This window comes from Oscarella lobularis, chromosome 9, assembly GCF_947507565.1.
Source record: "Oscarella lobularis chromosome 9, ooOscLobu1.1, whole genome shotgun sequence".
Classification (NCBI taxonomy): Eukaryota; Metazoa; Porifera; class Homoscleromorpha; order Homosclerophorida; family Oscarellidae; genus Oscarella; species Oscarella lobularis.
Window position 1 is genome coordinate 3,090,925 of NC_089183.1, and position 13,907 is coordinate 3,104,831.

The following is a 13,907-nucleotide window of genomic DNA, read 5'->3' on the forward strand; positions in this document are numbered from 1 at the left end:
AGACCCCCCAGGTGCATCCTTCTGACTCCTGTCCGACTGGCTTGGATTCTCTGGCTTGGATTCTCTCTTCTCCTCCCCCACCCCCCGGTCCATCATCCAATCATTGACTCCACATGGAAAAGTCTCCGTTTCTATTGGTATTCCGCCAACTAGGCTTCATCGGAACGGTGTCTGGGCTTTTCACACTTGGACTTTTGTTGTAAAGATGTTGTTATTTTGGCTTATTGCTGGGCTTTTTTCTGGGCCACAGGTACTGCTTGCTGCTTGAATGCTGGGCTTCCTACTAGACGAGCTTACCGTAAATTGCGAAGGCTATGGGGCTCGTCAATGTTTGATTCGAGTAGAAGCATAGCTATACGTTCCAAATATCCGCACATACGTTATCCAGAGGTGCACATGTTAGCTAAAAGTACGGATCAGAAATTGATTGGGCAGAAGAATGAGGAGAAGCACGGGAAGAGGAGTCGAGCCGGCGCTAGGATCGAAGTTATGAGTAGACGTTCTAAAACATCCACCGACACTGTATCCAGAAGTACAAAGAGACGTTTGGGGTATTAAATTGATGTTCTGCGTCAATGTTTGAGAGCAAAGTATGAGTCAGCGCTCTTACTTTCACTCAAGCATCTCCACAAAGCACATCGATCCATACATACAAACGTCTACATCTACTCGTATTTTCTGGATAAGTATAGGCGAGATGAATAGAACGTTCACCCAAACTCGTACCGAAGCGTCGGCCAAACTCCACCGTCTTCCCCTACTTCAACTCACGCCTCTACCGCAATCAATACTGACCCTATACTTCCACCTAAGCACGTACCTAATACCAAAACATCGACCCACAAACAGCTACCCACAGTTCTAGATAAAACATGGGCGGACGGTTGGAACATTTAACTATATATCTATCTAGTCAAACATTTGACTTTCCTCATGTCTCTATTTTAGCCCGGAATTTTTTAGAGCTCTACTGCGCTATCTAGTCTTGACTCTTGCTAATTTGAAGTCAGGTCCTCGGCTTCTGAGCTCTGCTGTGCTACGATAGATCCGTCTGGACTCTTGCTATTTGAAGCCAGTTGTTTGGCTCGTAGTCTTGATTATGTCTTCTCAGAGTATTAGTCAATCGTTTAGGTCGGTGGGCGTGAGATTGCGCTTGCTTTGTGACTCGTTCAATGACCGAGGTGACGTTTGCTTGTTTAGATCTTTCAGGGGCCCTCTGAAAAGGCTTTTCTTTCTTCAGGCCAGTTGCAACGGCCACTTACACTATTACTACTGAATTTTTCTCCTTTTAGACCACAAAAAATAAAATGCATATAAAACTACAAAAATGGTAGAAAAATAAATGAAACCAATCATACAAGGTGCACGTGCACAAACGGACAATGCAAACGCGGGGACCCACATTTATTATGACGACTACGATTATGATGATATTGATGATAAATGTGACGATTTGAAGAAATTGATGAATTTGAAAAAATTGATGATGAAGTTGATGATAAGGGACGGTTAGCGGGAAGGTGTTGCACGGGTTAGCGATAAATGTAGGACCCCTAATGCACACGTTTCTTCCAGTGGACGGCTTCCTATCTCTAGACTAATGATTAGTTTCCCTAATGCGCTGAGCTTCACTACCTAGTGTGACGTCACGCGTTCTTTTGAACCACGTGGTCACAACGAGCGGCTTTTCCTCTCTAACTACAACGGGTGCTGTAAGAGCCGCTCGCCAGACAAACATCTTAATCTATATAGGGAAAAATCTAAAAAGGGTCGATTAGTCGGTTTAGATATTATTCCTAACTATCGTGATGCATGGTCGGGATGCGCTTGGGGGCCCGCGGCCTAAGGGTTCAGACACACACCCACACGTACAAACAATAAAAAACGCTCGCGTGAAATTAAAAAAAATTGGAGCTACAAAATCCCGGCTTGCCTCTCTTCGCTCAACTGAGCTGTTGATCTTGACTTTGACTTTGAAATTCTGACCTCTTGTGCGGTCGCCTTTATCTTTTTCAAACGCATCTATAAAATGCCACTGATTAATTATGCTAAATTAATTAAACGTACTAGTACCTTAGATCTTCAGGGACGGTTTCTCTTCGAAGACTCTTTCACCCATCCCGGTCTTCTTTCTTCAGGCTCACTTCCCCAAGAGCCACTTACACTAACATTACTATTTTTCTCACATTTGACTACAAAAATCGATTAAACTACAAAAATCGGCAAAAACTATAAACCAAAATATATAATTTAAAATTAGATGCACGTGAACAGGTAATGCACACGCGGGGCCCCCATATTATGATGATGATTATTATGATAAAATTGATGAAATTGTTGATATGATGAAATTGATGAATTGATAATGAAATTTGATGATATGGGGACGGTTAGCGGGTCGAAAAGGTGTTGCACGAATTAGCGGAAAATGTAGGACCCTTAATGCACACGTTTCGTTCAATGGACGGCTTTCTATCTCTAGACTAATGATTAGTTTCCCTAATGCGCTGAGCTTACTACCTAGTGTGACGTCACGCGTTCACCGGAACCACGTGGTCACAACGAGCGACTTTTCCTCTAACTACAACGGGTGCTACACGAGAGCCGCTCGCTTGACAAACATCTAATCTATAGGGAACAAAAAATCTAGGAAGGGTCGATTAATCGGTTTAGATATTTTAGTCCTGTGACTATCGTGATGCATGGAGGGGATGCGCTTGGGGGCCCGCGGCCTACGGGTTCAGACACACACCCACACGTACAAACAAAAAAACGACGCTCGCGTATGACTAATAGGGGGCTACAAATCCCGGCTTGCTTGTGACGGAGATCTTGACTTTGACTTGAGAATTCTGACGCGTTGATCTTGAGACTTGATCTTGAGACTTGACCTTGAGAATTCCGACGTCATTGGAGCTTTCTCGGTGCTTGAAGTGTCTAAGAGACAACTGATTATTAAAAAAAATAATAATACGAAAAGTGATTTACCACACACGCTTCCATGGCTCCTCCTTCGTCGTCGGGGCAATTTTCCTCAGCCCAGCCCAGTCTTCTGTCTTCAGGCCCACTTCCCAAAGGGCCACTTACACTAGCATTACATTTTTAACTCATTTTGACTACAAAAATTAATCAAACTACAAAAAGGCAAAAAATATAAAAAAATCAATTATTAAATTTATAATATTAGATGCACGTACACAGGTAATGCATACGCGGGGGCCCATATCCCTCCCACCCACTACGACGATTATGATGATATTGATGAAATTGATATTGTTGAAATTGATGAAATTGATATTGTAAATATTGATGAAATTGATGAAATTGAAATTGAAGAAATTGATGATATTAAATTGATGAAAATTGATGATATAGGGTCGATTAGCGGGTCGGAAAGGTGTTGCACGTATTAGCAAAAATGTAGGACCCTTAATGGACACGTTTCAAGTGGACGGCTTCGATCCTATCGTCTACGTTTAGCCTAAATGCGCCGAGCTTTCTAACCTAGTGTGACGCACGTGCACCGGCACGTGCGTCACGCGAGCGGCAAACCTCTAACTACAAAGGGTCGCTAAAAAGAGCCGCTCGCGAAAGACGAACGAGACGAACGAGACGAACACGAAAACACGCACGTACAACGAGAACGGAAAACTCGAAAGGGGGGGGGCGATTACTGTTTAGAGATTAACCTATCTACGCCTATCTATCGTGATGCGTGGGCGGAATGCGCTTGGGGGCCCCGGCCTACGGGTTTTTCACACGCACCCACACTCGTGCAAACACACACGCACATGCAAACAAAAACGCGAAGAAAAAAAAATCGGAGCTACAAAATCCCCGGCCTGCCTGCGCGACGGTCTTCGTTCTCCGCGTCGGTACGACGAATCGATCGAGTTCGCGGCGTTCCCAGCACGCGAACGAGCTAAAGATCGTGAGAATCGCGAAAGGCAGACGATAGAGACGAGCTGCGCTTACCGTTTTGCGCCGACGGCTTCGTGGAGTCGACCCCCGCGCGCTCGATTCTTCCATCGAAGCCTAAAAACATCGATCCGTCGTTCGATCGTCGAAAAGGGAGGGCGATTGATCCGCTTACCGCGTCGCGCGATCGTGGCGGCGTCGTCTCGCCACGTCGTCCGGCCGAATGAGTCCGGACGAGCGCCTTCGTCGTCGGGGTCGTGTGCTCGAATGAGAGTTTCGAGCTCTGCGCGTGAATGCTGTGCGTTCGACCGTCCCACGCTTTCGACCAATGGGATCGCGAGCTGTCGTCCCGTGGCGACGCGTTTGGCATGTGCGAGTGATTCGATTAGCTAATAATAGCCAAATTGAGAATCTTAGCCGTCAACCAATTACTGGGGCGCGTCATCGGGATCGCAGACGCTCGCCTGCTGCGATCTGATGTCGCGCGCCACCGCTTAGACCGTTGGGAAACGCTACGCGAGCGCGCCTGCTCGCGAATTGTTTTTTCGCGAAATAATTGTCACGTGAGAGTCACGTGAACTAGAGAATATAATAAAATAAGAATTGCATGTACGCAGACGTCTAACGGTTACGTCATTGTGACATCAGATTTATAGCTTGAGACAAAATAAATAACGATATGATTTTCCAAAACGCGTGACGTCATGCACGGCGGCATACACGTATTACCACATTCAGGTGCTGATTCATTCCAGAGAGGCAGAGAAAGAGGCGCAAGTCATGGACTTCGATTATATGACTGATATTGCTGAATTCATAAGGAAACGGAGCAAAACAGACTTCAGGCCGATCGATCGGTCTATACACGGTTGGTGTGTGCTGAACCATCTCGATTCGTTCCTAAAGTCGAAGTATCTCTGCGACGTCGTCATCGTCAGCGGAGACGGAGAACGAATTCCAGCTCACCGTGTCATACTCGCAGCCGCGAGCCCCGTCTTTTCTTCGATGTTCGACCGGGACGGCTTTCTAGAGAGTCAGCAAACGGACGTCGCTCTGCCGAACCTCACGGGATCGGCGATCAAAGCGCTAATCGAATACTCGTACAGCGGAAGAGCCGCCATTCCCAAGACGCACGAAGGCGTACAGGACATCTACGCGGCAGCCAACTATCTCCAGTACAACAAACTGTTGGAAGCGGTCATTGAGTGGCTGACTGACCACGTCGACGTGGCCAACTGCCTAAGCTTGTGCGTCTTCGCCGATCTCTACGACGAAAAAGGGCTGCGTAACCTCGCCGAAGGCGTTGTGGCGAAGAACATTATAAAATTCTTCAGCGACGACGAGTTTCTCGCGCTGCCCGTCCAACAATTCAGCCGCATTTTGGTTCACAAGAAATTAGCCGTCGATTCCAAAAGAAAGTTGCTGCACGTCGTTCGAATGTGGGTGAAAAACGACGAAGCGGCTCGTCGCGTGCACGTCGAATCGCTGTTGAAGTTAGTCCGTTTGTCGATGGTCAAATTTAGAGTATCGGTCTACGGTCTCGCCGATCTCGGCCTAGACGGCGGCGGCGAAGATGATCGCTCCGCTCGAGTCGATCGCGACGGCGTTCTGCTCGTCGCCGGCAGCCCGAGGGAAAATGACGGCAATGCGACGACTAGCGACGTTCTGTTATACGACCCTAGCTCCGACACGTGGCGTAAGTTACCGTCGCTGAAATTGCCGATGGCGCGAACGAGAATCGCGCAGTCGCGCGGCGATATTTACGCGTTCGGCTGTCACGAAGAGGTATCAGAGTGCAGTACTACGTCAGATACTGTACATAGATATAATGCCGAGACGGAATCCTGGGAGAGCATAGCCGTCGAATCGCGCCCGAGAGCCCGACACAAAATAGTCGCTTGCAACGATCTCGTCTACTGCATCGGCATAGGAGCGGCGAATATGTGCGAGGTCTATGTACCGGAGAGGGAAAGGTGGGAGCGCGTCGCTTCTTGTCATCAACGACCCACTGGTCACTTCACGATGCCTGCGATAGGGCATCAGATCTTCGTGCTGGGGTTTGACGAAACGCTGTACGGCTGTACGGCATATAATTCGTTGGAAGATCGGTGGGTCAATCTCTTGCGTTATGGGGTCCCTGGGGCCACTGTCAACTGGTGCTACAGCTCGGCGGCGAGGGAACGAATCTATGTTATGAGGGCTCCGCATTGTCCTGCGAGCAAGAGCAAGAATACAGCAATGCGTAAATATACGCATACTAAAGAAGTTCCTGACATCGAGTTTTCTGGCTCCGCTGTGGTTGTTTGGGACAGGCGCACCAAGGATATCTCCGTCGGGTATTCCTCTCCGACATCGTCGCATTATGGAATTGCCGGCGATCCCGAAGGCGAGAGGATCTATTTGGTGGGCGATGACCAACTACTGATCTACGACGAACGAGCCGACAAATGGGATTCGAGACAGCTCGAGGCTACGTTCAAGGAAGCGTTCAACGTTTCTAGCGACTACGATTTCGAATGCGCAGTCGTCGACAGAAAGTTCTTCCCGAACTAAAGAAAAAAACTTTTTCTGTGATTGTCTTGTCGTTTGATTTGAACTCGATGTTGTGTGTTTACTGCCTGTCTAACTTTGGATGGCGTGACGTAATGAATAGAGTTAGTAGGTGGGCTCGCAAGTTGAAACGAAATTTGGGATCTTGAAGTCAGGAACGAAAGAAAAAAAACATTTCTGTGATTGCCTTGTCGTTTGATTTGAACTCGATGTTTGCATGTGTCTGTCTGTCTGTCTAACTTGGATGGCGTGACGTAATGAGTACGCACAGTAGAGGAGTACTTGCAATTCCCAAGAACCCCCAATATTAAAGTCGAGCGCAAAATATCGTAATAAAATACGTACCTTAGGTCCTTAGCTAGATTTCATTCCCTCATCCAATCATCCAAGGCCGTAGATTTGGCACTGGATAGCTTGCAACAACTTTTTTCTAAACATTCGTCGCGTCCCGTAGAGAGGTATCGTCATCCGCTGACCGCAAGTCGACGCCATGGGAAGCGACGACGTTCCGCCGCGCACGACGTCTCTATAGTAATCGCTGAAAAAAAAAGGTCAAGACTCCCTAGTAATGATGCAAGGAATTGCGCGCACCTGTTGGACCGGCAGCTGATACGTCGTGACTGATGTCTCCGGGTGTGGGAAGCGCAGCGCTGCCTGTAGCGAAGTAGAGCAGTTGCTGGCGCTGAGATTCAAATATCTGCGAGTGACGACTGCCGTGGCGAGGACGTCTGCGGACTTCTCTGACAAACTCGCGCAATGCAACGAATGATACGACAAAGTAGAAGATAGGAAATAGCTGAGGAAGGAAGGAGAGAGCCGAGAGAGCCTCATTCGGCCGAGTTTCGTCTACGCCTATTTCAGGTGGCTCCAGAAGGTCCAGAAGTCTCTGGCCGTTCATTGAGTACAATTTAGTCAAACGACTCATAACATTGACATTCAAATAACTAAGATGCAATAAAAACATACTCAGGCTAAATTGGAACTGAACAGACACTGATACATTTATAATTCAAATACGTGTAGATGCCATATGAAATACAGACGCATATACATAGAGCTCACCTCGCAAATGATGCGATGACTTTTAAAAAATTATGAATTTGCTTCATGGTTTCTTGCACTTCTTGAGGAGTTGAATTGCGATGCCTTCCTTTTCAAAGTCTTTCAGAACTAACAGAAGTGCTCTTATAGTAGGTCTTTCAATCTGGTCCTTCCAACGATGAAGGATACGAGACATTTTTTGATCAATTCGACGCTCTGCCCTATCCGACAGGTAGACCTTTACTTTTGTATGACTCCAGCCTAACAGCTTGCTTCCAAACGAAATAACATCGTCAGAATCATCAAACAGTTCATTCCTAAATGCTTCGATATGGCAGTCTTCAACAATAGTGTCTTTGGCAAGGTCCGTGCTCTCCACATGCCCGCTTGTGACGGCTGCTTCTCGCCTTGGTTCCTTGGGCGGTATAAAACAAGCACCAGTCAACTCACTATCGGAAGGGACGCATTCGTTATCAGAAGCCTAAAAATTAAAATTAGTTTACAGCACGTATACCGCCTAGCAGCTCTACTTTAAGTGTCGGGTTCTCTGCGTCACCTTGAGCCTCGCTACCGCTCGGATCATCAGCGGTGACCTACAAAAGTTCTACGATAAACAACCACTCTCATTGAAAAGGTTTACCTCATCTGGAAGCAACTTTTCTTCCCTAAACATTTCTATAATATCGATTTGCTTTGTTTTCTCTAGCGCCGCTATAAGTTTAGGCAAGGTGGCGTCCATTTGTCGGCTCCATTCAACAAACACGCTGTGAGCTGTAGAAGGCGAAGAAAGCTGAGCTGTACGTATACCAAGACTCCTAGCAAAAGTTTCTGGAACGACGGAAGTGGAAAGGAGTCCGCGTAGCAACGACCGTTTTGCGTGACAAGGCAGCACGATGTTGACGTGTTTCTCTGGAACATCAATTAAATCACTGACGTACTCCACTGACGACTCGCTCAAAGCTATTCGAGGGTATAGTCCGGAGTCTTTAGCATCGTCTATTGCCTCGGAGCTATAAGCATGACGTGTCTCTGCTAGACTTTCCATGTCTTTGCGGCTCAAGATTAGTTTTAGCAGCCTTGTGCCAGGACTTCTCTTCCCCAGCTTTCTCTTAACCATTCCTTTGGTTGTCTCTAAAAGTTTGTAGCACTCTGCTTCCGAATATTCAGGGCCGCGAACAATAATGTCAATTGCTCTGTCATTTACAGCCAGTTCAACTAGAATCTCGAAGCGCAGATCGTCAAACATTTCAAATGTTTTGACGCCACCCTGCCAGACAATCGGATGAAGAGATGACGGTTTCCGACACATGACGACGTGAGCTTGAAAAAAGGGCATCGTTCCAGGCGTGATAATATCGGTATCACTTTGACACTCAAGTCGACGGCCAATGTAAACGCGCATGTCGGCGTTTTCCATCCAGGCATCGGGTGGTCGTCTCTCTTGAATTAGAGCTGGAAATTGATACTTTTGGGAGTTATCCGGAAGAAGGTAGCAGATCTCTAAGAGGCAGAGAACGCTGATTGCTTCATTTACATCAACTTCAGCCAAAGGCGTTTTCTGTCGCTTGTTAAATTCTTCTAGCGTTATTCTGATCTCTCTTAGACAAACAATGCCGTCTGTTGACTTTAAGTGAACAGGAAACTTTTTAGGAGACATCAGGGGGCCTATAACGTTGGTACAAAGCCAGTTCGGATTGATCACCACTATGTCCTCCTCTTCAAACACGATAATCTACATTTAATTAACTACATGCAACCTTATATTTTTATTTTTATACAGAAACTTACTGATGAATAAGTGTCAAGAAATTTGAGAATCTGTGTTTGAACATCCTTTCGCAGTCCAGGAAAAATCGTTTGATCAATCATTGCCAAAAGCAAGCCGGAAGCCATAGAATAGCGGGTAGTTTTCAAAATCTAAAATTACATTTTATAAATTAGATTTAAGAGTTCTTTAAAACGATGTAGCACCTTTTCTTTATTAAGATTGTAATCATCTAAAATTTCGACAGCCTCTTCGCTGTAGTTGCAGTCCTGCTTAAAATCACGACAGATGCCATTTTGATTGTCATAACATCTAATTTGCTTACATTACGTAGAAGTTGCCTAATAATAGACAGTAAGTGTTGAGGCAACAGTTTCGTCCTCGCCAAAGAATGAAGCGGAAAATGTGAACATGAAAGCAGCCGCCTTAGCTTGGGCAGCAACATCAGCTCCACTTTGTTTACAATATTAGGGACTTTTGTCGCACACTATGAAAAAAGCTCATTAGAAATCATCGTCATTGATCAAAATAAGATACTTACTTCAATGCACTGCTGTTTTAATTTGCCAAGATGAGCTCTAACTGCGTTTATCGTTCGTATTTTCGGTGAACGACAATCAAGCACAAATTCTTCATTTGATATACAAAACCAGTCAGAAAATGTGACCTTTAGAGAATGCGCAAGCTCGCTCAGCAGCTCTGGCTTAACTTGTTTCAAGTCTCCACGACTTCCTATCAGCAATAGCCTGGCTTTGTTGTCAGCAGAAAGTAACAAACTGCATTTGGCAAACGAAAGCCAGTAAAAACCAGAATTAAGGATTTCCCTCCACGGCCTGGTCAAGTCTGTTACAAGTACGAAAACTGTTTCTGAACTGAAAAACAAACTGTGGGTTTTGCAGAAATTTCTCTGGCCACCAAAATCGCAGAACAACAGATCGCCTGCAGAATCAATCGTGGCTTTACGAAACTCGATGCCAGCCGTACGAGAAGGCTCATCTGGTTTAACCAAGCTATTCACAATTGCGCCGAAGTACGATTTTTGCAGAGATTTAATAAGACTAGTCTTTCCCGCCTTTTCATCACCAATCACGCAAACCTTAACTTGGCTGGGAGATGAATTACCCAAAGCAGTCAATTTACTAAATTGAGACTTAATCTACACAATTAAAAAAACGGTTCAGTTTGTCTAAGGTAAACATAAACAAACTTACCCAAGCATTCTTCAAAATAGACCGACATTCACCGCTAGCAGATTGATACGGTAATTTGCCGAACTAAATAGGAGTATCGTCTTTAAAAGCAATACCCTCTTAAGTTTAAAGTGAACGACTGACTGCATTCAGAGAACTAGCACTGGCTCCATTATCAAGAAGAATAGAAACCAGTTGTAAAAATTTAGAATCATCTTTAACTTGCTTGATAGAGAGAGCGTCGTGAATAGCAGATGTTTTCTATGTGCAAATAAAAGTAACTAAAAACTGTTTATTAATTAACTACTGCCCGTACATCAAAGCAGCCTAAACGTGCAATTTGTTTCGCCACAGGTAGACAGCCGTTCTCCAAAGCCACCAGAAAAAAATTGGAGTCACGCTGCAATTATACAAAAGCCATTTTGTAAGTAGAACAGAAATCTAACCATAAGTGAAGAATTGGCTCTTCTCAAAAGCAACGACGCTAAGTCACTATGACCAGTAATACAGGCCAAATGAAAAGAAGTGTAGCCAGACTAAACACCGGCGGTAATGCAGATTATTATAGCAAAACAATCACATCCTTACATAGGTCTGTTCGCTGACATTGACCGCACAGTTATCGATAAGACATTTAACAATGGCAAAGTGGCCATTAGATGAGGCAAAGTGTAACGCTGTCCATCCATCCTATGAAACGTTGATAATAATACACGTCAATTAATCGGAATCACAAAACCTGGTTCTTTATATTGACATTGCACTCATTGGAGTGAAGAAGTTGCAAGACAGTAGAAAGATGACCGTTCGCACAAGCTATCATAAGCGACGTCAAGCCATTCTGCATGCGCAAATTTTCTATATTGCATGCTACAGTAATATCGTTCATACATTGGTCTGTTCGTTGACATTGGCAGTCAAGATGAGAAATTGAACAATGATAGAGTGGCCATTGAAAGAGGCTAAGTGTAACGCTGTCCATCCATTCTATAAATATGAAAAGCTGATAATAAATGCACATTATTAAGAATCCTCGAAGACCTGATTTTTGATATCAACATCACATAAACCAACGAGCAGAAGTTGCAAAGCAGTAAGGAAATAACCCTTCTCACAAGCTATCATAAGCGACGTCCAGCCCTCCTGCACGCGTGTAAATTTTACAGAGTACGCTACAGCCATCTCTTCCTTACGTTGGTCTGTTCGTCGACATCAACAGCACAGCTAACAATGAGATACATAACAACAACATAATAGTTAGAAGAAGTAGCGACGTGTAACGCCGTTTTTCCATGCTGTAAAATGCTTGTAATAAAGACACATAATAAGAATTTTCGAAAACCTGGTTTTTGATATTAGCATCACACTGATTCGCGTGAAGAAGTTGCACAGTAGAGAGTGAACCTTTTTCACAAGCAAGCATCAGCGACGTCGAGCCAATCTGCTCGCGTTAAGTGTTTAACAATGCAAGCTGTAGCAATAATTTCCTTACATTGACTTGTTCATCAATATTTACAGCATAGTTATCAATGAGAAATTGAACAATGGCAGAGTGACCATTAGAAGAGGCAAAGTGTAACGCTGTCCATCCTTTCTATAAAAAGCTGAAACGCACGTAAATAAGGATCTTCAAATAACCTTATTTTTGATGTTGACATCACATTGACCAAAGACCAGAAGTTGCACAACAGCAAAGAGATGACCTACCTTACAAGCTATCATCAACGACGTCCAGCCATCCTGTACACGGAAATAGTTTACATCGGATGCTACAGTGAGGTTTCCTTACATTGGTCTGTTCGTTGATGTTGACAGCACAGTTATCAACGAGATATTCAACAATCGCAGAGTGGCCCTGCAGTGAAGCGATGTGTAACGCTGTCTCACCAATCTATAAACGCTGATGACAAATACGCATCGACTAGATTTCTTACAAAACCTGGCTTTTGATATTTACATCACATCGATAGGAGTAAAGAAGCTGAACAGTAGAGAGATGACCCTTCAAACAAGCTAGCATCAGCGACGTCCAGCCACTCTGCATGCAGAAATACTTTATATGCTAAAGCAATACACTTTATTCTCCTTTTACATTCTCCTGTTCATTGACATTGACAGCACAGTTGTCAATGAGACATTTAGCAATGGCAGTGTGACCATTATAGGCGGCGACGTGTAACGCTAATCGTCCACTCTATGCATCGTTGGCATTCGACACTCATTATTTTAATTAAATTCTCACAAAACCTTGTTTTTGACATTGGCATCGCATTTATTGGAGACGAGTAGTTGCCAAGCAGAAAGATGAAGTCCATGACCAGTCGGCATTAGCGAGGTACAAATCTGCATGCAGAAATACACTTATTGGAAGTTCCATATCTAGCTTCTTCTACCTTAGATTTATTGACAGAGCCGCTTGTACATACAAGCCCTTTTATAATAGAGAGATGACCTTCCTCGCATGCAGTCATTAATGGTGTAAAACCCTTCTGCAATAGGTAGTACTATGAATCATTTTGTGAAATCAGTTTTATCGACTTTCGTACGTTGTCCATTGCATTTATTCTGGCCTGGTGATTGTCAATTAAATCTTTCACCAAAGTCTCCTCACCGGTAAAGCAAGCATAGTGTAATGCAGTTCCGCCGGTCTAAATTTTACTTGTTACATTAAGTACTGAACTGTGGCGGAGCCAGGGTAGGGCCAGGTGTGGCCTAGGCCAAACCTTTGAAAAGAAAGTTACAATTTCAGATATTAGCTATCTTGAACATGCACGAGAGATGCTCGTACACACGGACCATACCCAGATACGTCCGCACAAACCATACATAACCCTCACATGCCATACTGATGCATTTGCATCTGCATTTTTTTGAACCCGTCAAGTGTTACTAATAAACAGTTTGATCAAAAAAGAGCAGCTGTACTTCACTCACAGCAAGATACTTAAAATGTAATCTCGCTGCAGAATGTGATGCGTTTGCAACAGAAAATTTGTCAGCCGCGCCCACTTTCTAAAATTGGTTGGGGCTCCGCCCCTAAATCGAAGTCCCCAAATCTAGCCTCGGTTCCAGACCCTCTCTCTGGAACCGAGGCTACCCCAAATCCATTGTCCTGACTACGCCACTGGTACTGAATAGGCTCCTCAGCCTCTTCTACCTCTTCTTTGCTGGCATCAAGTGTTCGGCTAGGCATGCCGCTTCTTTGGCCACTCGAAGATCGTCGATCCATTAGAAAAGGCCAGTCTTTATAAGCAAAACCCAGACGATTTAGACTAGCCATCGTCAGCTGGGACCAAGTGCTGTATGGCTTTTCGGCTGCGTATTTCGCGAAGAACCCGTTCGCTAAGCGTGCGATGTTTGGAGTAGTGCGCAGTCTCGCAGATGCATTCCGATGCCGTATATAGAGACTCTATACGATTGCGTGTCTCACGTGCGTCCCTAAT

The 13,907-nt window shown here is 44.8% G+C and overlaps 2 protein-coding genes and 2 long non-coding RNA genes across 5 annotated transcripts; 1 reads left to right on the forward strand and 3 right to left on the reverse strand.

Annotated features, from left to right (window-relative positions):
* Nucleotides 1-631: 631 nt before the first annotated feature.
* On the reverse strand, nt 632-3,127 carry LOC136191039 (uncharacterized). Its single transcript, XR_010670712.1, has 3 exons — nt 2,989-3,127; nt 2,074-2,937; nt 632-2,022 (listed from the first exon to the last, which is right to left on the reverse strand). It is a non-coding gene; the product is annotated as an uncharacterized lncRNA (long non-coding RNA).
* A 97-nt stretch (nt 3,128-3,224) lies between these two features.
* Nucleotides 3,225-4,170, reverse strand: LOC136191040 (uncharacterized). The gene is made up of 3 exons (XR_010670713.1): nt 4,094-4,170; nt 3,976-4,035; nt 3,225-3,922 (listed from the first exon to the last, which is right to left on the reverse strand). It is a non-coding gene; the product is annotated as an uncharacterized lncRNA (long non-coding RNA).
* Nucleotides 4,171-4,698: 528 nt separating this feature from the next.
* Nucleotides 4,699-6,471, forward strand: LOC136190917 (kelch-like protein 20). Its single transcript, XM_065979212.1, has one exon. It carries the CDS (start codon nt 4,699-4,701, stop codon nt 6,469-6,471), a length of 1,773 nt encoding a protein of 590 aa, XP_065835284.1.
* A 355-nt stretch (nt 6,472-6,826) lies between these two features.
* LOC136191021 (death-associated protein kinase 1-like) lies at nt 6,827-13,800 on the reverse strand. 2 transcript variants are annotated; one of them, XR_010670707.1, is made up of 28 exons: nt 13,622-13,800; nt 13,011-13,112; nt 12,858-12,953; nt 12,712-12,807; nt 12,557-12,658; nt 12,404-12,502; nt 12,254-12,355; nt 12,103-12,204; nt 11,957-12,058; nt 11,807-11,905; nt 11,658-11,759; nt 11,506-11,607; nt 11,356-11,451; nt 11,204-11,305; nt 11,053-11,154; nt 10,911-11,000; nt 10,781-10,864; nt 10,609-10,725; nt 10,486-10,548; nt 9,816-10,430; nt 9,600-9,761; nt 9,481-9,543; nt 9,298-9,426; nt 8,150-9,241; nt 8,040-8,102; nt 7,531-7,990; nt 7,060-7,412; nt 6,827-7,006 (listed from the first exon to the last, which is right to left on the reverse strand). XR_010670707.1 is itself a non-coding variant. In XM_065979318.1 (26 exons), exons 1-26 carry the CDS (start codon nt 13,742-13,744, stop codon nt 7,574-7,576), a joined length of 4,422 nt encoding a protein of 1,473 aa, XP_065835390.1. In that variant the 5' UTR covers nt 13,745-13,800; the 3' UTR covers nt 7,488-7,573. The 2 variants fall into 2 exon arrangements, 1 of the variants encoding a protein (XP_065835390.1); XM_065979318.1 differs by lacking the exons at nt 6,827-7,006; nt 7,060-7,412 and having other exon boundaries at nt 7,488-7,990.
* Between the last annotated feature and the right edge of the window lie 107 nt (nt 13,801-13,907).